General features: G+C 41.9%; 1 protein-coding gene across 2 annotated transcripts in view; it reads left to right on the forward strand.

Moving 5' to 3' along the window:
• adgrv1 (adhesion G protein-coupled receptor V1) overlaps nt 1-27058 on the forward strand; it is a 563049-nt gene that overhangs the window by 281269 nt on the left and 254722 nt on the right. For both annotated transcript variants that reach the window (XM_072582867.1, XM_072582868.1), the window contains 4 exons: nt 6042-6185; nt 14446-14617; nt 20693-20831; nt 23665-24512. In XM_072582867.1, coding sequence (XP_072438968.1) covers nt 6042-6185; nt 14446-14617; nt 20693-20831; nt 23665-24512 — 1303 coding nt within the window. The remainder of the gene's footprint in view (nt 1-6041; nt 6186-14445; nt 14618-20692; nt 20832-23664; nt 24513-27058) is intronic.

Genomic DNA, 27058 nt, shown 5'->3' on the forward strand with positions numbered 1-27058 from the left:
CAGGACCTCCATGTCCTCGGCAGAGTGGGAGGGGGAGTTGAAATGTTGGGCCACGGGGCGGTTTGGTTGATTGGTGCGGGTGTCTCGGAGATGTTCCCTAAAGCGCTCTGCTAGGAGGCACCCAGTCTCCCCAATGTAGAGGAGACCACATCGGGAGCAACGGATACAATAAATGATATTGGTGGATGTGCAGGTGAAACTTTGATGGATGTGGAAGGCTCCTTTAGGGCCTTGGATAGAGGTGAGGGAGGAGGTTTGGGCACAGGTTTTACAGTTCCTGCGGTGGCAGGGGAAAGTGCCAGAATGGGAGGGTGGGTCGTAGGGGGGTGTGGACCTGACCAGGTAGTCACGGAGGGAACGGTCTTTGCGGAAGGCGGAAAGGGGTGGGGAGGGAAATTGCAAAGGACCCACTCTGTACTACATCCTCAGGAGAATTCATACTCTCAACAAACAGTATTTCAATTCCATCTCAAACATCAAAAACTGTAAGTACAACAAACTTTTATCCACCCACCTCCATAACCAGCGCTCCTCAAACATTCCAGAAGATTCCCCTGCCCTCGGAAACGCCATTAGCCATGCGGCTGACGCAGCTACCACCCCCATGCTGAGTGATGATGTCACTTCCGCCCACATCATGGCCACTCCCACAGCCACTTCCGGCCCTCACATCATCGCTGATGCCACACGCTCAGTGACTCCCGCCACCCCTACTGCCATGATCACCACCACTTCCACCCCCACCAGCGCCACTCACCTGCATTCTGCTGACATGCCCCCCACAGACCCCACTGTCACTATCCCCACACCCCAGAACCCCAAGGGCAACATTACCCCAGCTCATGCCTCCACCCCCATTCCCCCCACCATCACACCCACTCCAGGTACTGGCTCCGACCCCACTCCCAGCTCCACACCCACACCAGATCCCAGCTCCCGGCCCTGCCGAGTTTTCACCATCCCTCCAGACCTCCCACTCACTGAGGACGAACGATCAGTCCTCAGCAAAGGACTCACCTTCATCCCCCTCCGTCCACGCATCAATGAATTTAATACACGACGTGACATCGAACAATTCTTCCGTCGCCTCCGCCTCCGAGCTTACTTTCACAATCAGGGCTCCCGCCCACCTTCCGAGGACCCCTTTGCCCACCTCCAACACACTGCATCCACCTGGACTTCCCGCGCTGGCCTATTACCTGCCCTCGACCTCTTCATTTCCAACTGCCGCCGGGACATTAACCGCCTCAACCTGTCTACCCCCTTCCCCACTCCAACCTCTCACCCTCACAACGCGCAGCCCTCCAATCCCTCTGCTCCAATCCCAACCTCACCATCAAGCCAGCGGATAAAGGGGGCGCCGTGGTAGTCAGGCGCACTGACCTCTACACCGCTGAAGCCAAACGCCAACTCGAGGACACCTCTTCCTACTGCTCCCTCGACCATGACCCCACCCCCCATCACCAAACCATCATCTCCCAGACCATACAGAACCTCATCACCTCAGGAGATCTCCCACCCACAGCTTCCAACCTCATAGTCCGGGAACCCCGCACTGCCCGGTTCTACCTCCTTCCCAAGATCCACAAGCCTGACCACCCTGGCCGACCCATTGTCTCAGCATGCTCCTGCCCCACTGAACTCATCTCTACCTACCTTGACACTGTCCTATCCCCCCTAGTCCAGGAACTCCCCACATACGTTCGAGACACCACCCACGCCCTCCACCTCCTCCAAGACTTCCGTTTCCCCGGCCCCCAACGCCTTATCTTCACCATGGATATCCAATCCCTCTACACCTCCATTCGCCATGACCAGGGCCTCCAAGCCCTCCATTTTTTCCTCTCCAAACGTCCCCAACAGTACCCTTCCACTGACACTCTCATTCGTTTGGCCGAACTGGTCCTCACCCTTAACAATTTCTCCTTTGAATCCTCCCACTTCCTCCAGACCAAAGGCGTAGCCATGGGCACACGTATGGGCCCCAGCTATGCCTGTCTCTTTGTTGGCTATGTAGAACAGTTGATCTTCCGTAATTACACCGGCACCACTCCCCACCTCTTCCTCCGCTACATTGATGACTGCATTGGCGCCACCTCGTGCTCCCGCGAGGAGGTTGAGCAATTCATCAACTTCACCAACACATTCCACCCTGACCTTAAATTTACCTGGACTATCTCTGACACCTCGCTCCCCTTCCTGGACCTCTCCATCTCCATTAGTGACGACCGACTTGACACTGACATTTTTTACAAACCCACTGACTCCCTTAGCTACCTGGATTACACCTCTTCCCACCCTATCTCTTGCAAAAATGCCATCCCGTATTCCCAATTTCTCCGCCTCCGCCGTATCTGCTCCCAGGAGGACCAGTTCCACCATAGGACACACCAGATGGCCTCCTTCTTTAGAGACCGCAATTTCCCTTCCCATGTGGTTAAAGATGCCCTCCAACGCATCTCGTCCACATCCTGCACCTCCGCCCTCAGACCCCACCCCTCCAACCGTAACAAGGACAGAACGCCCCTGGTGCTCACCTTCCACCCTACAAACCTTCGCATCAACCAAATCATCCACCGACATTTCCGCCACCTCCAAAAAGACCCCACCACCAGGGATATATTTCCCTCCCCACCCCTTTCCGCCTTCCGCAAAGACCGTTCCCTCCGTGACTACCTGGTCAGGTCCACACCCCCCTATGACCCACCCTCCCATTCTGGCACTTTCCCCTGCCACCGCAGGAACTGTAAAACCTGTGCCCACACCTCCTCCCTCACCTCTATCCAAGGCCCTAAAGGAGCCTTCCACATCCATCAAAGTTTCACCTGCACATCCACCAATATCATTTATTGTATCCGTTGCTCCCGATGTGGTCTCCTCTACATTGGGGAGACTGGGCGCCTCCTAGCAGAGCGCTTTAGGGAACATCTCCGAGACACCCGCACCAATCAACCAAACCGCCCCGTGGCCCAACATTTCAACTCCCCCTCCCACTCTGCCGAGGACATGGAGGTCCTGGGCCTCCTTCACCGCCGCTCCCTCACCACCAGACGCCTGGAGGAAGAACGCCTCATCTTCCGCCTCGGAACACTTCAACCCCAGGGCATCAATGTGGACTTCAACAGCTTCCTCATTTCCCCTTCCCCCACCTCATCCTAGTTTCAAACTTCCAGCTCACTTACTGTCTCCTTGACTTGTCCGACCTGCCTATCTTCTTTTCCACCTATCCACTCCACCCTCTTCTCTTTGACCTATCACCTTCATCTCCTCCCCCACTCACCCATTGTACTCTATGCTACTCTCTCCCCACCCCCACCCTCCTCTAGCTTATCTCTCCATGCTGCAGGCTCACTGCCTTTATTCCTGATGAAGGGCTTTTGCCCGAAACGTTGATTTCGCTGCTCGTTGGATGCTGCCTGAACTGCTGTGCTCTTCCAGCACCACGAATCCAGAGATGTTCTGGAGCTGAGCTGACTATTGTCCAACAACCAAAAGCATCTTCCTTTGTGCCAAATATGACTCCAACCAGTGGAAATTGTTTTCACCCCCACCCTTTCCCCAATCCTCATTGACTCCAGTTTTGCTAGGGCTCCTTGATGCCACATATGGTCAAATGCAGCCTTGCTGTCAATGGTAGTCATCATCCGCCCATTTCAGGAATTCAGCTCTTTTATTAGATTAGATTACTTACAGTGTGGAAACAGGCCCCTCGGCCCAACAAGTCCACACCAACCCTCCGAAGAACAATCCACCCAGACCCATACGTTTATCCTTTCCCCTCACACTACGGGCAATTTAGCATGGCCAATTCACCTAGGAATTTTTGGACGGTGGGAGGAAACCGGAGCACCCAGAGGAAACCCACGCAGACACAGGGAGAATGTGCAAACTCCACACAGACAGTTGCCTGAGGCAAGAATTGAACCTGGGTCTCTGGCACTGTGAGGCAACAGTGCTAACCACCGTGCCGCCCATTTTGTTCAGATTTGAAGTAAGGCTGTAATAAAGTCAGGTCCTGAATGCCTCTAGTAGATTCAGAATTGAGCCTCAGTGACCAGTTTATTGCAAAACAAATGCTGCTGGATAGTATTGTTGATGGCCCCATTCATCACTCTTTTGATGTTTGAGAGTAGATTGATGGGATGATAATTAGCCAGGTTGGTTTTGCCCTGCTTTTTGTACACAGGACATCTCTGGACAATTTTCCACATTTTCAGGTGGATGCCAGTGTTGTAGCTGTACCTTACATCTGGCAAAACACAAGAAGTAATTCATAGATAACAAACTGTTAAAAGAAGCAAGACTGTAGCAGTTTACTCTTTATTTCAGAACAAATGTGAGATTTTGGTAGGAATCCAGGTCATGTCAGTTGGTGCTTCCACAGCAGCAAGACGAGTTGAATCTTTGTCCAAAGATGGGTCTCAACAACTATGGCAGGACCTGAAGGACCTGCTTCTTGCTGCAGTTTGGTGAATGCGTTGAAGCGACCGATACAATCCAGCTGATTGTCTTTGTGAAGATACTTTTTAAGGACATAGCCAACAAGGATTCTTGACTGTTTTGCCCCTTAAAGGATGAGGTTATCTACAACAAATTCAAAAGTGTATGGACTTGGAAATAATATTCAAATCAAGAAACTGGTTCCGTTGCAACTGATTGTGCACCAGTGATGCTTGGTACAAATACAGGCTTTGTGACATTTCGCTGAAATGATCCTGGTTTCCCATCTTTTGTCAATTACCACTGTGTAATCCACCAGCAAGCTTTAATGAATCATGTTGAGTTATGGATTTTTCTTATGCAACAGAAGTTATTGCTAAAATCGTAAACTTGATTTGAGCAAGAGCTCTTCACTGTTACCTCTTTAAATTCTTACTTGTTGAACTTGATGCTGCTATGGTTAGCCATGCTGGTCAAGTTGAGGGAAGGTCATGTGACAATGTTTTGATCTTATGCCTGAAATCTTTTCTCAAATCATGGAATGAAGGGAACATTAGCATGCAATGTTGTGAAGAAAATCCTAGCAAAACATCAAAGACAAAGAAAATTGGTTCCATAGAGAAAACTGCAGAAGTTAGCAGAAGAATTCAACAGATTATTTCAGAAATTAGATGTGATGGAACAAATTGTAACATTTATCTCCAGTCCATTCCTTCAAGTAGGCATTGGCGGATTGACTACTAAATTCCATCAGGTGTTTGATTAATTAAGCTATGGGGTTAATATGGAGATAAATACTATACAAAATTGAACTGAAAATCAGATCAATGGACAGGGATTTTGGGGACTTGTGATCGGAGAAAAACACCCATTCCCACCATCCTGTGTTTTTAAAGTGAAAGCTTACTTTGATCCCACATACCTCAGAAAGATGATATTCTCCCAATGAAGACAATTATGTGCAAGTGTAGCACTCACCTCACAGCTGATGGTCAGTATACAACTAGCAGTCGCAAAGTATAACCCGAGACTTCAGGGCACTATCAGATCGTATGTAATCGCAAGTGTCATACTGAGACTTAGTGAGTAGAGAAAAAAAATGTAAATAATTATATACTTAGTTTTAAATTTATATGGTTCTAAAAATAAACTGTTTGTTCTATGTTTTCTTAGTGGCGAATCCTGGGTTGCACGTAAGTTCAAAAAGTGATCTTAGTGTGTTTATAAAGGTCGGAGACCACTAATCTAGAAGGGCAAGCCACCACCTGCAAGTTCCACTCCAAGCCACTCACCATCCTGACTTGGAAACTTAGCATCATTCCTTCAGTGTCATTGGGTCAAAGTCCTGTAATTCCCTCCCTAACGACATTGCACTTACACTAAGTGGCCTGCAGCAGTTCAAGCATGCAGCTCACCACCACTTGCTCAAGGGCAAATGGGAATAGCAAAAAATGCTGGCTCAGCAAACGGTAGCCGCATTGCATGAAAAATAATTTTGCAGTGCTGCATTGAAACATCCTGCAGCTTGACTCACATGTATGACTGCTGTGGTAAGACAGGGGAGTATTATTGATTAATGTCTGTCTACTTTGACATTCTAGACATTCCTTGGACTGGATTTTAATCCTTCTGTTGAATTAATAAATGTGAGTGTTTTGAGTGAAAGTCCTTCCATTCCTCCACGACTGTTCACTGGGAATAACTCTGCCATTATATTTGTTCCAGAAGAAGCAGCAAATTCTGAGGTAACTTTCTTTTAACATCTATAATTTTGGATTGAAAATCTTACTGTTTATTTGATCTTCCAACAACAAGGTATATCAGATGACATTCATAATGTTTTAATTAATTTTCTATCTTGAATTAAGTAGAGCAACAGTGGCTTTGGGATACTTAAGTTATTTCACTGGAGGAAATTTGTGGAAGTCTCTTGTATTACTGGTTGTTCAGCAAATTTATTGATGTGATTATATTAAACTTATTAAGCATTCAATATCTGATTTATAGTTCATGATGTACGAGTAACTAAGTTGGATTTCAGCAGGATAATGTGTTGCATATTTATGGTATTCAATGCCTTTTTAATGAGCAAACTAACACTTGTTCCAGTCTGTATTGGAGCCAGTATATTTTAAGAAAACCTGGATTGATGATCTGTACTTAGATCAGTACTTAGAGCTAATGTTACGCAGACAGTGTGAGGCCCAAAATTTCAATTTAAAGTTGAAACTGTGCCCCTGTGTTGGGGTGCATGTTTCAATGTGTTATTGATTTCACTTTGGTTCTTGCCTATTTCTTCCCCAAAATGTGGGCAACTGCACTTAGAAATCTGTATCCTGATATTCTGTGGTACAGATCATGTAATTTACTTGCTGCATTTTGAACTGTAAATCTACGTCCTGAAGACAAAGTGATAGTGTGCTCTGTTATTTAAGCCGACTCATGTCGTTGTTGTGGTAGATTTCTAGGCTCTACATTGCTCAGGCAGCCACTGTTATGTGTTGTTTGGGTTCATTTTATGACATAGTATATTGCTGCCAGTAAAAAAAACTCATTCAGTTTGTCACTAAAGCATTGGAGAGGAGCAGTTAATTGGTTAGAGGTTACGTTATCACTTTGTTGATTCTAAAACCTTGTGTTTTTTCCTTTGCTCTATATATTGCAGAACTTTAATACTTGTCTGTGCAGTGTGAGTGAAAAAAAAGCTTACCTATTCATCATAGTATTGTGAACTTTAATTTACATATTCTAGTTTTGTCACCAGAGTTCAATCATTTTCCTTTTGCTCCAGCAGGCATAATTACAGAATATATACAATTTGAGTCACACAATGGCTTGTGCTAAATCCAAACATAACATTTACTGTTTTAAGGAATAACACATTGAGTTTAATTTCAACTTCCAATATGTTTCAAAAGGAGCCAGTAAATCTTATTCTGCTCATGTTAGATTGAGGCCACTGCAATTTTAAAACTGAATTTTATTAACATGTCATGAGCGCAAAACATGGGTAGACCTCCCCCCCACCCGCCACACACACAGAGAGGAAAATCAGAAATTCTTGGCCATGTTATACAACATTCAGTGCCAGTGAGATGCCAGGTATGTAGGCTGTACATCCCAACAACTGGCAGACCGTAACAAACAGCATGTCTTCTTGAACTTTGCAGTGGTTAGTATACTGATTATGTTCAACCCGCTAGTGCATGTAAGCCACAGATCACAATGTTCAATATTAGATGTAATCCTACTATTGGATAACATTTACTAAAGCATCTAGACTGTGCTAAGATTTATACTGGAAACCAATTTAAGATAGTCAGTTAGGCTTGCTGTGTAATGCATTTGCATGTACTCAAGACTCCCCATATTAACACCCATGACCTTGATTTGTGTATGAGAAAGGAATCATTCATACATTGCAACATTTTCTTTAGGAAAAGGGTCATGCACTCTGCCTATTATTGCTGGACTCCCATGATAACACTTTGGCCAATCAGAATCTGACTGTCTGTCTAACAACTGTATCAGACAACAGTTGACTATTCGCAAAGCAATTCACAAGCTCAACCAATCTGTCCTTGCAAGTTTTAAGACACCATGTCCATTTGTTATTGGACAATATTTACTAAAATTCATACTGTGCTAAGATTTGCATTGTAAACCTGGTTAAGATTATCAGTCAGGCTTGCTGTGTGAGGTGCTACAAGTGCTTGAAGGTACATATATTAACACACAGGGCTCTGATCATGTCAGCAAAAGAAATTTATACAAAGATTTTTTTTTGATGGCAGAGGTGTCATAGAGACTGTCAATTTCTGCTGTACTCCCACTGACCATTGCATAACAGGGAACTATTCCTGCTTCATTTCCTTGCCAATGATGGCCCAGTCAATCAGTACCACCCTTCTTATATTTTATAAATTGATGTTCCTTTTCCAAATCAGACTTCTTATGTCTTTCTCCTGATGAGTGCAAGACAAAAAGCTTTGACTTATATCTCCTCTTAGCAATATGTACATCCTCTACCATGAAGCATTTCTCATGAAATGTTGTCAGGCATTTCAGAGGAGCACCATAAAACAATTTACAATGCAGAACCATGTGAGGAGATACCAGGCAGAATTTAATGCTTTCCCAGTAATGATTTTGGAAGTGTGGTGGTATTTAATTGGGCAGGAGTATATTGCCTGGGCAGCCTGTTGCCCACCTGCCTGTGACCCAGTTAATTCTGGGATGGAGGATTTAGAGTCAGACTTTTTGTCACATGGCAGTTGAGACTCTTGAGTAATCCTTGTACCAATGCTATTGGTATTCAGCCTGGAATGGCTGGGAAATTCAGTACCGAGGCACTAGGATTGTAAAACCTTTCATGTTTGCATGTGGACTTCTGGGATGTCTCTTGTCCAAAGGCCTGATTAAGAGATCTTGCCTCATCATGTTAATGATAGTCTAATATATAATTACTCATCAGGGGATGATTAACTCCCTGGGTTGGTTTATTAGCCATAAGTTATGAAGCTGACATTTATTTTAAAAAAAGGAACAGATATTTTGGCAATGAGCTGATTTCTATATTACAGCTTAAAGATCTATAGGCTAACTGGCAGATAGCTATCAGTTGTATAGTGCATAGAGTCCTTAAAGGTTAACTCTATGAAAGACAAGATGAACATATGAAAGCATTCAGAAAAAGTCAGAGGTCCAGCTGGAAGCTACCTCACTGCCCTTATTGCCATCTCACTCCCTGTATTCCTGTGATCTCGGCACTCCCAACCTCTCCATGCCCTTGGTGACCAGAAGCCTACCCATAGGAGTGACTAGTGCTGCCTGTGGAGAATGTGTGTCAATCTTTGGCCATCAAATCTTCGGTTGTGAGATTGGCAATACCCCCCCCCACCTTCTTCCCAACCAGTCCCCAGGATCTTTAATTCTGTGGACCTGAGAGGCACTTAATAATAGCAGGTCTCCTCAAAGGAGGCCATATTGATATCTCATCAGCGCTCCAGCCAGTAGGTGAGAGCTCTATCACTGGGGTTAAATACTGTCGACTAGGTTATATGACTTGGTCAAAAAGTTAGCTTTTAAGGAGTGTTTTAAAAAAGGGTGTTTCAGAGTTTGGGATCTTTTGCTCCTGATTGTCAGTTGGTGAAGGATGAAACCAGATTCAATTTTGTTCAGCATACATTTATCCAGAGTGAAACATTGCAATTAAAAGCCTCTGACCTCAACCACACACCACTGTATACATGCAGAAGTAACCAGATAATCATTGCCTTCCAGTTGGACATAGTTAACCACAATTAGCGTACAATTAATGTAGACTGTATTTGATTGAAGGCACAGTAGCCAGAAATAGAATGAATGAATAAATAAATAAGAGGAAGATAGTAAAAGAAATTGAACTGGGGCTGAAATTAGACGATCACAGATATCTTGGAGGGTTGTAGGTCTGGAGGAGATAGGGAGGAATGAGGTTATTGAAAGATTTGAAAATCAGTGTAGATTAACAAGCACAAAGGAAACATAAACTGTTGCCAGTTTAAAAACTGAACAGCAGAGCTTTGGAATACCTTATGTATGTAGAACGGATAATATTCTGTTCTAAGTAAATGAAGATATTGTCTTGAAGTTTGTTTAGAGAATTCAATTTTTAACCAAATCATTCAGTTATTTATAACCTTCATTCATCTGTAACTAACCCATTTTGAATGCAGATTTACAAGAACAGGATTCCTCACTACATTTACAGATTAAGTCTTAATAACTGTGGGTGACCAGCAGAAGTTCAATGCAACCGTTAAGTCTAGAAGTAATGAGTTTTTAGGCAGGAGTTGAGCTGTGAAACTTGAAAGGATTCAGAAAAGATTTACAAGGAGATTGCCAGGATTAGAGGATTTGAGCAATAGGGAGAGGCTGAACAGGCTGGGGCTGTTTTCCGTGGAGCAGTGGAGGCTGAGAGGTGACCTTATAGAGGTTTACAAAATTGAGGGGCATGGATAGGATAAATAGACAAAGTCTTTTCCCTGGGGTCGGGGAGTCCAGAACTAGAGAGCATAGGTTTAGGGGAAAGATATAAAAGAGATCTACGGGCAACTTTTTCACGCAGAGGGTGATACGGGTATGGAATAAGCTGCCAGAGTAAGTGCTGGAGGCTAGTATAATTGCAGCACTTAAGAGGCATTTGGATGGGTATATGAATAGAAGGGTTTGGAGGGATATGGGCGGGGTGCTGGTAGGTGGGACTATATTGGGTTGGGATATCTGATCAGCATGGACAGGTTGGACTGAAGGGTCTGTTTCTATGTTGTACATCTCTATGACTCTATGACTAAGATGTTAACAGCCAATCTCACAGATGGCATGAGATTAGAAGCTCATCTCCAAATCCGATATGGCTTCAAGTGGATCAGTTAAATCTCCGTGTTGCCAGGGAGAGGGATGCAGTGGATGCTTTGGGATGGAGCTTAGAGTTAGGGCAGTAAAAAATAGTTTCAATCTTTCCAACATTTAACTAGATAAAATGTGTACTGGTTTTCTACAAGACACCAGAGAAACTGTGATAATTTAAAAACAGCGGAGTAGTTGAGAGAAGTAATGGTGAGGCAGAGATGGGTGTTATCAACTGACATATGAAAATAATGTTGTGTCTTCAGATCTAACTGAACGGCAACTTTTTATAAAAGTGGTAATGCAGTTGGAGCAAAAAGAAAAGCCATTGCAAGACATTCTCTGACTGTAATATAATACATAAAAATTGAACAAGGCAAGGGCAGTCCAACCTGACAGATAAAATGGAAAGACATTAAATGAGGATGGGATGGCCAGTCGTATCAAAGGCTGTAGGAGCTCAATAGAAAGGAAGAAAAGTTTATCTTTTTTGCAGTCAACTTGCATGCTATCTGTGATTTGCTAAGAAACGGATTGGTGCAGTGGTGGGAGCAGAAACCTGATCGGAGGGATTTGGGTGTGGACAACCATTTGCAATATCAGCTAACATTGTACCAAGAGGAGAAATTGAGAAGTTTTGTTGGAATTGAATGAAGAAGCAGGACGTCATTTTGTAGTAAAACAGCTCAGAGTAGGCATGGAGTGAGACAGGAATGTATGATGTAGACTGAGATTTATACACATACATAATATAATTTATTTTAAATTGGATGTAAATTAATGACATGGGTTTTTCTTTCTAAAGAGTTAATGATTAATGTGTAGGTATTTCTGTAGTCGTGATTTATTTTGAAACAGCTTGATGGAGTGGATTGGGTATGAAGGTTTCTGTCAAACAATTTTGGATTTTTTTAAGCTAAGGAAAAACATCTATAGCTTGAAAATAAAGTTTTTTTTAAACTTTAGTTTCAGTTTGAAGCAGTACAGCAGGAAAATGGTACCTTATAGTAAGAAATTTAGCATAAAATTCAGGCCAGAATTGTTTAAATGAAACCCTGACAAGATTATTTGAAACTGAAAGGCCAACAGACTTCCTAAGCTGGGAGTTGAAATCACACTTAAGTTAAATTTATCAACGTATTAGAGAAAGGGACTCTTCTCTGGTGTGAGTACAGTAGAAGTGATGGTTTTTGCAGCTGTGAATTCATATTTTTGGGATTACAGAGGAACCTCGATTATCTGAAGGACACGGGGGGTGGGGGGGGGGGGGGGGGGTGAGGGGAGCGAATAACATAGTTAGCCACATATCAGGACCTTGCAATCTTGTTCAGATGGTCTGAAGTTCGGTTAATCAAATGCTGGATAATAGAGGTTTCTCTGTAATGGTATTAGATCTCATAATGTGTGCTTCAAAACCTCTAAATTGATCAAATGTATAAATAGTTTGGATGGATTTATTTTACCTTCATTTCTGTTATGAGATAATCTGTTGTATTGTTAAAATCAAATCTACAAAATCAAGAACATAAGTTTCAGTGAGGCAGCAATCTCATTAAAACCAAAACAAAACCAAATATGATTTATCAATCCAGATTTCAGTCTGGAATCTGACTTGCACAGTAATAACATCAGGTGGGAACATAACCAGTGAAACTAAGTTGTGAATTCAAGGCTGGGGAAGTGGAGCAGAATGGAAGTTTGCCTCATGGAGTAGTGGAAGGGAGAGCATGGCCGAGTCAGCTGATGAAGTAACCTTGATTTTACAAATATGTTGATAAGATCTTCACACTTTTCTTATTGGGAGGTGAGGGTAGAGGGGATTAAGAATAAGGTTGCATTAGACAGAAGAAGGTGGATGTAATATTTGATTTAGCAAGATGATACAAAATTAGTGGACAGTGAAGAAGGTTACCTTAATGTATATGGGACCATATGGGCTGAGGAGTGGCACATGGAATTTAATTTTGATAAATGTGAGGTGCTGCATTTTGGTATTGCAAATCAGGGCGGGACTTATACGTGTGTTGACGAACAAAGAGACCTTGGGGTGCAGGTTCATAATTCGCTGAAAGTGGAGTCACAGGTAAACAGGCTGCACTTGTCTCTATTGATCAGTGCGTTGAGTATAGGAGTTGGAACGTCATGATGCGGCTGTAGAGGATGTTGGTTGGACCACTTTTGGAATATTGCTGGTCCCTCTGCTTTCCCCCAGGAAAGATGTTGTGAAACCTGAGAGCATACAGAAAGGACTTGCAAGGATGTTGCCAGGGTTGGAGGATTTGAGCCACAGGAAGAGACTGAATAGGCAGAGGCTGTTTTCCCTGGAGCAACAGACACTGAGGGGTGACCTTACAGAAGTTTATAAAATCATGAGGGGCATGGATAGGATGAAAAGTCAAGGCCTTTTTCCAAGCGTAGGAGAGTCCAAAGCTAGAGGATATAGGTTTAAGGTCAGAGGGGAAAGATTTAAAAGGGATCTAAGGGGTAACTTGTTAATGCAGAATGTGGTGCATTTACAGAATGAGCTGCCAGAGGGAGCCTGAGAGAATTACAACATTTAAAAGGTATCTGGATGGGTAAGTGAATAGGAAGGGTTTAGAGGGCTATGAGCCAAATTCTGGCAAATGGGACTAGAATAATGTAGAGCATGGACGAGTGGACTGATGGGTCTGTTTCCATGCTGTAAATCTCTATGGCTCCGTGGTACAGTGAAAAGCAGCTGTAGCAACTGAGAGCAAGATGTGACATTGATCTTGGAGTTCAGCCAGATTTGGCAGTGGCTGATTAAACCACTTGTCTACTATGTCCATTTAATTCTACATCCATTGGACTAAAAGGGATGGAGATGTGAGCCAGACCAGGTGAACAGCTAGGGTAAGAGAATACTGTTGTTTCTATAACTGGTCATGAAACGTGGGATGAATATGAGATTTAATAAATCAGTAGCGACAGAAATAATATGGTTATTGAAGGAGCTCATGCTAGACAGTTGGGATTTTGAAAATGCAGTTGTAAATGAACTGGGGGAGTGGTTTTTCAAGGGACAGAAACAGAAGGATTTATTGTGGGATGTGAAAGGGGATGTGGGTGATGTGTGACTCAAGGAAGTGATCAGATGTAATCTTAACTGTGATTGATAGGATGGGATTGAGAGGGTAGAATATCCTAAAGGTTGCATTTATGGTTTTAATACTGAAAATTCATTGGAAACTTTGGTAATTCTACATTTAAAAACAATTAAAGCTAGACTTGCAATTTATTGGGATGAAAGTCTGGGTTTTTATTTAAAGATTTCTGGAGCTCTTACTGAAGAACTAGATTATCCGTTCAAGAACTACACAAGTGGCCACACTATCATCTACTGTATAATTTAACTCTGGCATATCACACTCTGCAGTGGGACTTTCAATTGATTTGTGAATTGAAAGTGAACTCAAATAGCAAAAACTTTTACCTACGATAACAAAAGAGTACCTTTTATTTTTCTGTTCAGAATGCAATTGTAAGTAATTGACATCCCCTTTTGATGTTGTTTGTATTTAATTCCTTAAAATCTTAGTAGTTTTGCAGTTGTCAAAAGTTACCATGTTTGTTGAATGTTATTACTCTTTTTAGGTTGGCTTTGAATCTTTGGTTCTTGAAGTATCAGATGTTCCTACTGGTGCCTGTAGTGCCACCGTGTCACGGAATGGTGTCTATGGAATTGTGGTTGTTGAGTGGAACAGTGGCTATCCTCATGGGATGACTCCTGCTGGATTCACACCTGGTCATATCAAACCTGCATTTGGTAAGTGCCATTGATAAAAGTTCATTGTGTTTAACTGAGAGATGTGTGACTAGTGAACAGAGCATGACTTTACCCTTCTCACACTTCTGACTCATGGAGCAGAAATTTCAGAGTTTAAGGCCTGGTACCTGTAGTGGCTCAGAAACTGAAGCTGTGTGTAGGAACACGGGAACATAATCACAGGAGTTGGCCATTCAGCCTGTTGTCTGCACCACCATTGAATACAGTCATGACTGATCGAGCACTTCAATAGCTTTAACCTACACTTCTCCCAAACCTACGCTTCACACAATTGATCATCAGAAATCTATTAACCTCTACTTTAAATGTACTCAAAGGCTAAGCTTTCACGGCTCTCTGGGGTAGAGAATTCCCAAGATCAATAACCCTATGAGAAAAAAAATTCTTCTCATCTCAGTCCTCAGTGGCATCCCCCTTACGTTTAAATTGTGCCCCTTGATTTCCGACTCTCCAGCCAGGGAATACATCTTACCTGCATCTACTCTGTCCTTTTTTAAAGAATTTTATAGTTTTCAACAAGGTCATCTTTCATTCTTGGAAACTGTAAAGAATGCAGCCCACTTGAACCAATCTCTCTTCAAATGATGGCCCTTCCATTTCAAGAACAAATCTGGGGAACTTTTGTTGCACTCCCTCTCTGGCAATAATATCTCTCCTGAGCTATGGAGAGTGTTTGCTGAACTGTCAAGAGAGGGCAGGATTAAGTATGCAGTATGCCAGTGAGGACTCTATTTAAAAACAGATCTTGGCAAGGGTATGACTGTTTGCAGGAAGTCCTGCCTGTGTAACATTCGGAAAGGTGGACAATGAATGGAGGATCTCAGAAAGCTGTCGACCCTGGATTTGAGACCTTGTCCTGGAGGATATGATGGAGGATGTGCTGTGAGACAGGAGTGCAGTCATTTTCACTGAGTATGGAATGAAGAGGGAAGCATGACAATGCCAGTGTGGTTGGAAAGAGCAGTGCGCAGTTCAGGAATTGGATATACAGGAAAAAGTTTAATAACCTAGTTTGGTTCAGCAATGTCTTACTACTTTCAAGTGGTGTCCATCTCCGTCTGATTTCCCTTGTGTTCTCCTGCACTACCTTCCTCCCTTTTCCACAGGCTTGTTTCTCCCCAGTCACCATCAAATCTCCATCTCTGAGGATACTATTTAGACATGCCTTATTGCCTTCTTACACTTATCTCTTACTGTCACCCTCTTTAACTGTTATCATTTCATTCTCTTCATCCATTTCATTTCTCAGTTGTTTCCCATATTACAATGGTGATGACACTTTGAAAACACTTCATTAGCTGTAGACGTGTTGTAACAAGCACTATTTGAATGCAAGTCTTAATATTTCCATAACTCCCTGCCTTAGAGAGGTCATCAATCCAGGGAGTAGCATGGAATCAGGATGAATTTTCCACTGTCACCATCTGTCTTCATTGGAGGAGGAGATCCTGGAGCTTGTCAGGTTGGTGCGCACACACATACATCATTGATGCAAAATCGGTGTGTGGCCCACAATAACTGTCACTTAACACTGACCAGTTGCTTACACTGCATTGATATCATGGCACGCTGAACCATCACAATATGAACAATCCTGAGTTTATAATCTTCAGCACTAACTCACATCTTTGATCTCCCATAGGACCTCCTGAGTAATGAAGGAAATAATCAGGGAGTAGTCTTAGGAAAGCTCAGGGGAGAGCAAATATTCTGAGAATGGATTCTCACATGTCTCATTCATACACTGCACATGTGCAGATACATACCTCAGTAGGCCCTGTATTAGAAACAACTCAGCTTTCAAATGATGTTATTCCTATCACATCTGAGCAAGAGCTGATGCTGGTGAAGAGTCATTTCTGGAGAACTTCCTCCAGACTGTGCAGAACGCCCAAACTCTGTACAGATGGACATAGCAATTGAATCTCAGCGAACATGTATGATAAAGGAACTTCTGGAATTGTAGCATGCAATATGTGTGCATTCAAGAGGCAATCCACACCCTTGGGGAGAGATTGGAGGAGTCCATCTCTATTATTCTTGCTATGACCACAGGCATTTGCTCTGATATCCAGCTCTGTAGAAAGAGTAATCACTTGCATGGAACATCACACATGGCAGACCACTGAGTGCAGACAAAATCAGGTCAATGGTCTGCATATCTGTTCTTTACACAAGATGGAGCAAAAATCTGACCTTGGTAGATCAGTGCTTCATTGATGTGTAGCCAAGTGTCTGCAGCTTTTGCCAACAGGGGAGTGCAAGTGAGCGTTGGAGGGGAATTGGAAAAAGAGCGAGTCTTTCCAAGGCTACCCACTTCTCATTCCTTCATTGCACTTCCCCTGCACAGGTCAGGGCTGTTTTCAAAAGGGCCCCCATGGAGTCCATAACCTAGATGACATCCACCATAGATACTGCTGTCCAAGAGCAAGAAAATATGCAGTCTGCTTCCAGCTCAGTTGATTCCATCATTTTGTTACTTATGCTAAACAATTGAGCAAAAATATCATGGGTGTATAGGGACACTCACTTAGATGTTTATAATGATTATTTTGCTGAATAAATTCCTTATTCTCATGGTCTGTATTGTGTTGCATTCCCAGTTGGTCAGTACAGTAGTCCTCTGGTAAGTGATCACTGTTTGAGGAGGAAGAGGTTAGAATATACTAATTGGCTGGCTGACTGACTGGAGGAATGTGATAGGTATGTTAGATCATTAGTTTAGTGAGGAGGTGAGGTGTGTAGACTTTCCAAAAGAACTCTCAAATGTGCACACACCAGCTGAATGCTGCATATTGAAAACTTAATTGTATATTAATTGTGTTTATTTTTATGGAATTTCTTGGCATGAACTGGTGATTCATTTGAACCCTTATGAACAGCCACAGATGGAACCTGTAGTTGTATAACTGTAAATTAATACAAAAAACATGAAGTGGAATCCTTTAACTGACATGCATGCAAGGGTCCCTCCAGATCTGAATTATACTTTGAGCAGCTCAAAAACTTGCACTGGTGGTGATATGGAATTATTTCTCCTTTGACTTAGTGGAAAAAGATCCCTCACAGGATTTAACAATGAGATCTTTCTTGGAGAGCCTTTGCCTCCCATGAGTCAAATGCTGGGGCTGTGAAGTGGCTTGGAAACCTGTTGGAAATGCAATTGAAGAAGTCGTGAAACCTTCTGGTGATCTGGTGCAGACATGCATGAAGACCTTACAGTGCTAATAAACTAGCACAACATTTAGGGCATGGAAGTTCTTGCAATTTGTGAAGTCTCCTGGCTGATCTGAAGGCACCTTGATTGTTACATCGTACAATCATTCACCCCACTGAGTTTGAGTAATCTCATCTGTGTTAAAGTTGCCGTGCTCATGGCCTTGGTAAACAAGATGTCGCTGACCTGGGTGATATATGGCAGGACACCAGGACATTCAGAAGATATCTCTAGTAGATGTTGGAAGGATCCAGAGGTAAAGAAATTGAGGGATTGGAAACCATGTTGATCACTGAGTTTCAAGGAGGCTGCAGATGTCTGAAACAAACTGCCGTAAGAGGCTGAGCCTCCTGAGGCACTGTTGCTCGATCATCTTGCCTGTACACCTTGTGTCAATCATTGAATCTCTACTGTATGGAAGCAGGCCACTTGGCCCAACGAGTCCATGCCAACCATCCAAACAGCATCTCACCCGTTCCCTGCATTTTCCACAGCCAATCCACCTCACCTGCACATAAGATATAGGAACAGAAATTCAGCCATTCAGCCCATCAAGTCTGCTCCACCATTCAATCATGGCTGATATGTTTCTCAATCCCATTCTCCTGATTTCTCCCCATAACCCTTGATCCCCTTGATATTCATGAACATATCTAACTCAGCCTTAAATATACTTAATGACCTGGCCTCCACAGCCTTCTGTGGCAGTGAGTTCCATACACCCATCACTCTCTGACTGAAGACATTTTTCCTTATCCCTGTTCTAAAAGGTCTTCCCTTTACCCGAAGGCTATGCCCTCAGGTCCTAGTCTCTCCTACCAATGGAAACATTTTCCTAACATCCAATCTGTCCAGGCCATTAAGTATTCTGTATATTTCAATTAGATCCCACCTCATCCTTCTAAAGGAGTTTTTGGAGTATGGGAGGAAAACAGAGAACCTGGAGGAAACCCATGCAGACATGGGGAGAATGTGCAAACTCCACAAATTCATCTAAGGGTGGAATTGAACCTGAGTCCTTGGCGCTGTGAGGCAGCAATGCTAAACACTAAACCATCATACCACACCAGATTGAGAGCTTTGAGCTGGAGCCCTCTGCCCTGTGGAATATCACGCAGCTATGAAGAAGGCAGCTTTTGCTGGTGGCATGAGTACTCTAGGCCTGCTACCGTGGCTGTGACAGATCCAGTGGCTACTCCTCAGAGGTCCAGGCCACTGCTGCATACAGGACCCCCTTTGTAGCAGAGAAGGCTGACAGCAAGGAACTTGAAATGTTGGCGAGTATTCTCTGGGGCACTTTTAATAACAGGACTTTGCTATTGATTCTCAGAGCAGTGATTTTAAGCTGACAGAACTAATCCTATCAACACATGTTTTACACTGTGCTAGCCAGAAGCTGTTACACTCTACTAAACTAACCAATTTTCCATTGAGCACTCATCTCATGTAGGGAGTCTGGAGAACCAATGTGCTGGCTGTTAATGACAAAATGCGGTGTTCGCATCAAAATTAATTCCTAATTTGAATATTTTAATCAGTTTCTTGACCACTGCATGGGTATCCCATGCTCGTCTACAAACCTGCCCAGGTTAAATCCACAACTAGATCGGTTAATGTTGAATCCACACTGCATCCTGGGGATTTTTCACCATGCCCATATCCATGCCTACATCCTCCTGATCATTTAGAATTCTCTCATGTGTTGTCAAATAATCATGCTTCTCATTTTGAAAGAGATCCACAGAATCAATAACATGGAAAAATTAAATGATTTGTCCCATTTAAAAGAAACTGGCTGATCTGTGTCAAAAATCATGTTGTGGCGATGTCAGTGTTAAATTGGGGTGGACAAAGTCAGAAGTCGCACAACACCAGGTTAAAGTCCAACAGGTTTATTTGGAATCATAAGCTTTCAGAGCACTACTCCTTCATAGGTGAAGGAGCAGTGCACCTAGTGAAGGAGCTTCTCCGAAAGCTTGTGATTTTAAAATGAACCTATCGGACTTTAACCTGGTGCTGTGTGACTTCTGACTATGTCAAAAGTGTGAACTTAAAATTGTGAAATTATTAGGGATGCTCTCTGGACAGATGAACCGAGCTTGCTCCATAGCTGATCTCAGAATTTTTAAGTAGCCTTCAGTTGTCTAGACCAACATTAACATCTTTAATATGGAGGTTTTGAGTTTTGAACTATACATTTGGTGAAACAGATTCCTGTAAATTTTTTTTAGATGGGCATGCTGGTCTGGGATTAGAGTGCCAGAATTGTTGCAGTGCATGAGAAAGCCATTTGGCCTATTGCGTTTGCAGAGGAATTATGTTTTGACATTCCACAGACATGCTTGGGCCTCAGGCCTTTGATTCCTGAAATTGCTTTGCATGCATTTGTACAAGAAGGTTCAATATTTACACTATAAGTGTTTCAAAATGTCTCTTAAATTTCTGTAAAATTCATAGGATTACCCTCCTTTCATGAACTGAAAATTAGGTCAACAAAGGAACTGTAAAATGAGTGTGATTGATAACAGCTGAAGTCCCTATGGTAAAATATCAAGGCTAATGGGTTAAATGCAGCAATCCTTCACTCAAAGTCGACATGAATTAAAGACAGAAGTATTGGTGATCGTTTTCTGACTCAAACTGTCAGTTGCATGAGCTGCTGTATTTACTGGAATCTTAGTGTTTCTATCCTGATTTCAGTCTTAGAAACAATCACTAATTCTTTAACATTATTGATTTATACATGGAAACTGGTAATAGTTGATCCATATGTTACATCATTATTTTGTCTATCCTTTTCATAACATTGTTTTGAGTTAACTTTTATTTTACATAAGGTTCTGTTGTCCTTTCTCATCGTGAAAAAAGCAAGCGAGTGTTTCTTACTGTACCCACTACCAACTTTACGGGAGTAGAATCCTTCGCAGTACATCTGACTGCAGTGCATAGTCAATCTTCTGGTAAAGCTGAACTAAGGTAAAGTCAACCAATTGCATCGAAATTTTTCATTACCTGTAATTATACTTGTCCACAGCATTCTTGATGAATTTTTTTTAGCTATTGCTTGTCGCTACTTAGGAACTCCAGACAATTGTTGACTATAAGCCTAATGAGCAATGCTCTTTGGTATACTGTGAAATTTATTTGCTTCATAGTGTTACAATCTGCTTAGGGACTCTCAAACCAAAAGAATTAAACTGACTGTGGCCAACAAATTCTAAAAATTGCCAAATAAATCTTCATATTTTGTAACTTAAACATTACCATGAACTAGAATCAAAGTAAATTAAACATAAATTGATAGATAAACTGCAACTGATATGAGCCATACCTCTGAGAAATACCAGATGCAAGAAAGATACATCTCACTCACCTGGGCAGTCCACTCCACATGTGTGGCACCAATTTCAGGCACATATTGCTTCAAAACTTGAACACTCCTTGAGAAGTTATGCAGTACTTTTCATTCAAGGATTTAGCCAATACTCATATCTCAGTTCCTGTCAGTCTTGGTAAAGAAACTTGTGGAGGAGTAGGCCATCCAGCAGTTTGAGACTGCTCCACCATGCCATATGATCATGGCTAATTCTCTTATTCAATGCCATACTCCCGCTTTCTCCTCATATACCTTGAATACATTAAAAGTATTATCTAACTTTTGAATACATTCTGTGACTCAGCTTCTGCAGCCAACTGTGGTAGAGAATTAACAGATTCACTACCTTTTGAGTAAAGAAGGTTTTCCTCATCTCAGTTTTAACTGCTGTATGCTGTATCCTGAAACTGTGTCCTTTGTTCTAGACATCATCCCTGCTTCTCATCTGTTCAGCTCTATGAGAAATTTATGTTTCAATCGTAGCTTATTCATCTAATCTCCAATGACTACACATCCAGTCGAACAATTCTGTTCTCATAGGGAAGTTGGGCCATCTTCAGTATCAGTCAAGTGAACTTGCTCTGCACTCGCTCTATAGCAAGAATATCCTTTCTTAGACTAGTTCTTGATTACAAAGAGGATGAAAGATTATCAGGGATACGCAGGAATGTAGAGTTAAGGTTAAAATCAGATCAGCCATGATCTTATTACATGGTAGAGCAGGTTCGAAGGGCCAAGTGACCTAGTCTGATTCTATATTCGTACATATGTATGTTTGTAGAGAGACCAAAACTGCACAAAATATTGAGGTAACTTCTCACCAAAGCCCTGTATAACTTCAGTTTTGTAGAAACTGCTACCTCCACCCCTCCTACTCTGACTCCATTTGTAACATTTCACCACGTCTTGGCAACATTATAAGATGCAAGCCATAGTAAAACCAACTGAATGTGAACATTAATGTTTAAAGTCCAGTTTGCTTAGGTTTTTGAGTGTCCTAAGTTGTATGCAAATTAGTTTTTTTATTGCTAGCTAATTTGCTTCTTTTCACTATTCTCAAAACATTTTTCTCAGCCTTTTTTTTTGCATTTCTTTGTTTAAAATTTTGCTTTGCATTCCTCATATTGTTTTAAAGCCTGTTTTGGATTTTGTACAGTCAGGGTGCTGGACTTGCAAAATCTGAAAGTTTTATTTTGATTACTTTTTTCTGGTTAACTTGTGTCTCGAACAACGTTGCTGATTTGTCATCTGGCTTTCACTCTTGAAAGCTGTAAGCAGGAATCCAAGGTGACCTCCCTCGTGAAATCACTTTGTTTTTTTTTACTTTTCACACCTTTCTCAGCAACGCATTATCAATATTTTCTTCTCATTCCAGTTTGTGTGGGAGGTTACAAAGTGGGGTCTGTTGCTAAACATTATTGAGCTAAATTACCATCTACTATTACCAAGGATTCCCTTGTTTTAGAAATTTTATGGTCTTTCAGGTGAGACTTTAATGCCAAAGAACTGCTATTTTGAATTCATCCATATCTTGCCCATTAAGTCTGCTTCACATTCAATGTTAATAATCACACAACACCAGATTATAGTCCAACAGGTTTAATTGGAAGCACAATAGTTTTCAGAGTGTTGCTGCTTCAATACCTTCATCACCTGAAGAAGGAGTGGCACTCCGAAAACTAGTGTGCTTCCAATTAAACCTGTTGAACTATAACCTGGTGTTGTGTGATTTTTAACTTTGTACATCCCAGTCCAACACCGGCATCTCCAAATCATATCCACATTAATTGTTGACATGATTTTCCTCCCTTTTCTATATAATTCCTGTTTCTCTACCCGATTAAACATTCATCTCAGCCTTGAATATACTTAACAACTCAGTCTCTACAGCCATATTTAATAGAATACCACAGATTCCCCACCCTCTGCGAAAAAAAAATCATGTTAGTCTTAAATAGATGACCCCTTACTCTAAGTGTTATGCCTTCTTGCCCTCAGCTGTCTCAAAAAGGGGACGCAACATTTCCACATCTTCTCTGTCAAGCTCTATAAATATCTGATATGTTTTGATTAGGTCTTCTCTCATTCTTCAAAACGCCAATGATTACAGGACCATCTTATTCATTTCTTCTCATAAGAAAATCTCTCAATCCTAGGATCAATCCTTGCCTGGACCGTCTCCGATGCCGGTATATCTTTGCTTAGATGAGGGGACCAAAACTGATCATCATTTTCAGCTGTGGTCTGACTGGTGCCTTGTATAGGTTTTAGCAGTTCTACCTAACCTGATACTATGTTCCCTTTGAAATAATGGCCAACAGTCCAGTTGACTTCCTATTCCTGCCTCATTACATATTGTAATTACTATCTATGTTCTTATGTATGCACATACAAAGGGTGAACAATACTTATTGTTGTTTAATGTTTTTATAGGTCAGGATTCACTGTAGCTGAAATTGAGCCACTTGGAGTCTTCCAACTTGCCTCCAGTTCGAGGCAGGTCCGTGTAGAAGAAGATGCAGGCATAATTACTTTACGTATCCAGAGATTGTTCGGCTTCCAAGGCAATAAAACAAAACTGACATATTACACAACCGCAGGAAGTGCCAAACCTACTGAAGATTATGAGCACATCCAAAATGGAGAACTCATCTTTACTTCACATCAGATTGAAGCTTTCATTAAATTGTTTATCATCAATGATAATATTCCAGAAATGGATGAAGTTTTCTACCTAAATTTATCCAGCATTGAAGTTCTGGGTTTTGGGCCAAATAAAACAGCGTTAAACACTCACTTGAATCTAGGTTTTAGTGTGTCATCTATAACCATTATTGCCAATGATGCCACTAATGGAGTTCTAAGTATTGGACCCACGGTGATACACACTGTAGAGGACTCTGAGAATGCTACGGTGCGTGTAGTGCTCCTTAACATTCAAAGGACACTGGGATTTACTGGGATCATCAGTGTAAATGTTATAACTTTTGGAGAAAAAAAGGCTGCAGACGGTTTGCATGAAAGTCCTTTCCAAAACATCCAACAAAACTCCACTTTTTCCTGGGCCAGAGAAGGAGCAGATTTTGAAGATGAAACCTTGAATGTTACTTTATGGGATGAGCAAAGGGAGATCAGTGTACCCATCAGGATCTTCGATGATAATGAACCAGAGGGACAAGAGTTTTTTTATGTCTACCTAACAGATCCTCGTGGAGGGGCAAAAATTGTAGAAGGAGAAGATGAATATGGTTACATGGCTTTTATGCAAATCATTATCTCAGGTATCTGAAATATTATTTGTTGTGGCTTATGTTCAGTAAATATTACTGGCAATTATGTTACTTGCCACATTATAATATTCCCTAATTTCACTAAATTGCAGTTGTGCATATGATATCTGTTAAAATATACAGTAATATTTACAAAACCCATAGCCTCAATCCAGATGGATCTGAACAAGCCAGTGGCAAGATGTGTTAGAAACTCACCTGCTGCTTTAGAAATTGTGTCCAAGTTATTTTAAACCTTTGAGCTAAATTAACATTCCTCTGGTACACTCCTTGCTCGTTTTGTGCAGAAAGTATCTTCTGGGCACTAGAATATTGTGCTTTCATGAACTAATTTTGGTATTTGAGAAAGTGTGGAGAGTGGATTTACACAGGGTCTTTAGGATTAGGCAGTTTAAAAGAAATCTGGGATTAGAGACTGGAACAGGGAAGTTGAAGCCTATCAAGTATGTCTGAAGGAGCATTCCTACTTTGCATGTGCAAGAGATGATCTTATCAGCTTTGAACAAATAGCTGAACTGACCAAAAGCCTGCATTAAATGGCTGTTGACAGAATTTGGGTGCCTGAAGACAATGTAATTGACCAGACCACACCCCCTCACAATAGTTTAAGGAAGTAGACTAGACCCTAATGTTTTCTTATTTTAAAGGTAGATGTTCCAAATTGCTTGTTCATTAAGCAAAGCACAATTTATTTAAAAACTATAGTTAAAACACAAACAAGAAGAAGAGGAATTTAGAATAACTTACGAGTGGAAAACTTAACAGCGTAATATATACAGTACCTATTATTAATTAACTGTTCCAAAATGGTAGCATCCCATAAACACATGCCTTGGCAAATCAGACACAGATTCTTACATGCAGTTTCCCAATCCAGGAGGGAGCAGCATCAAGAGAGAATTCAGAGAAAATCAGTTAGGAATCATTTACTGAAGTGCATAATCCTTCTGGGATCCAAATAGCTTCTACTGCTACAGCTAAGAAAAACTAGAGAGCCTGATCAGCGCGAATGGGCCACTCCCATTCTATTGTTACATCTGTTTTTTAAAAAACCCTAAAGGCCTCTTAAATTATTGACTTAGGCCAGCTGCAGCAGACACATCGACACCTCTGCTTTCACAACCTCTCTTCAAAAAACCAAGGACAAAATAATCATTTTATAGTGACAGCATCATCATAACAGGGAAGTGACTTGGCAATTATAAATTGCCTGGTTTTGGTCAGGCAAGTAGAATTAATATCATCCCCAATATTGACTAGTTTTGAGTCTTCTGAATTGGGCTTATAATTAAAATTTTTGAAAAACAATATTGCATTCTGGATTTACAACATTTTGCTTGCGTTAACATTTCGATGTCTTTTTGGGAGAGAGTGAACTACTATATTTCAAAAGGAATCTGAAACTAAACTAGCCAAATGTACACGGTTTTATCATCCAAGTATTGTTTTCAGGATGCTAGAAATTTGCTCAGTTGATAGGTTATTTTGTCAATGTTGGGCAGTAAGGTGGCTGAGTGGTTAGCATCTGCTGCCTCACAGTGACAGAGACCCGCATTTGATTCCAGCCTCAGGCAACTATCTGTGTGGAGTTTGCACATTCTCCCTGAGCTGAGCCTGCGTGGGTTTCCACTGGGTGCTCTGGTTTCCTTCCACAATCCAAAGATGTGCAAGTTAACTGGATTGGCCATGCTAAATTCCCCATAGTGTTTAGGCATGGGCTCCGGCAAAGCTTATGGCAAGCTGGAATAGCAACATCCCATTTTCCGCTTGGAGACTCTGCAGCCCTCTCAATTCAATATAGAATTAAATAGTTTTAGGGCCTGCACTTCCCCATGTCCAAGCGCACTACCACACACACACCAGGCCTTGTTATCATATAATCTGCCTTTACACACTACCTATTGTTAGCCACTAACAGTCTCCATTAACAGCTATTCACCCTTCTACCTAGATCCATTATTGACTTCTTTGTCTGTCCAACTGTTCTTCTCTCTCTTTGGGATCTACCCTACCTATCGTTTACTCCTTATCCCCTCCCTCCACCCTATCTTCTGCATATAAACCAACATTTTCCTAGCTACCATCAGTTCTGAGGAAGGGTCACCGACCCGAAACGTTAACTTTGATTCCTGTTCACAGATGCTGCCAGACCTTCTGAGCTTTTCCAGCAACTTCTGTTTGTTTGTGTGTGTAGTTTAGATATGTTGGCCATGGGAAATGCAGGGTTACAGGGATAGGGTAGGGGATGCTTTTCAGAGGTGTTGGGTTGAATAGCCTGTTTCCACACTGTAGGGATTCGATGAACAAAAGTCAGAAACTTATCTGTAAGAGCTTTGTAAATCATTTTGAGGTTTATGTTCTGCTCCTGTGCTTACAAGCCAAGTATAATGCAGGCACAGTTTGCACACACACACCGAGAACTTTAAACACATTGTGGATGGGGTTTTTGCACCTTGGCAGCATTCCAAGTTGCAAGCTTTGATTAAAGGTAAAGAAGTAATGCAAATCAGACACATTCCTCTTAGCTTAGGCTTGTA

This window comes from Chiloscyllium punctatum, chromosome 2 (genome assembly GCF_047496795.1).
Source record: "Chiloscyllium punctatum isolate Juve2018m chromosome 2, sChiPun1.3, whole genome shotgun sequence".
NCBI lineage: Eukaryota > Metazoa > Chordata > Chondrichthyes > Orectolobiformes > Hemiscylliidae > Chiloscyllium > Chiloscyllium punctatum.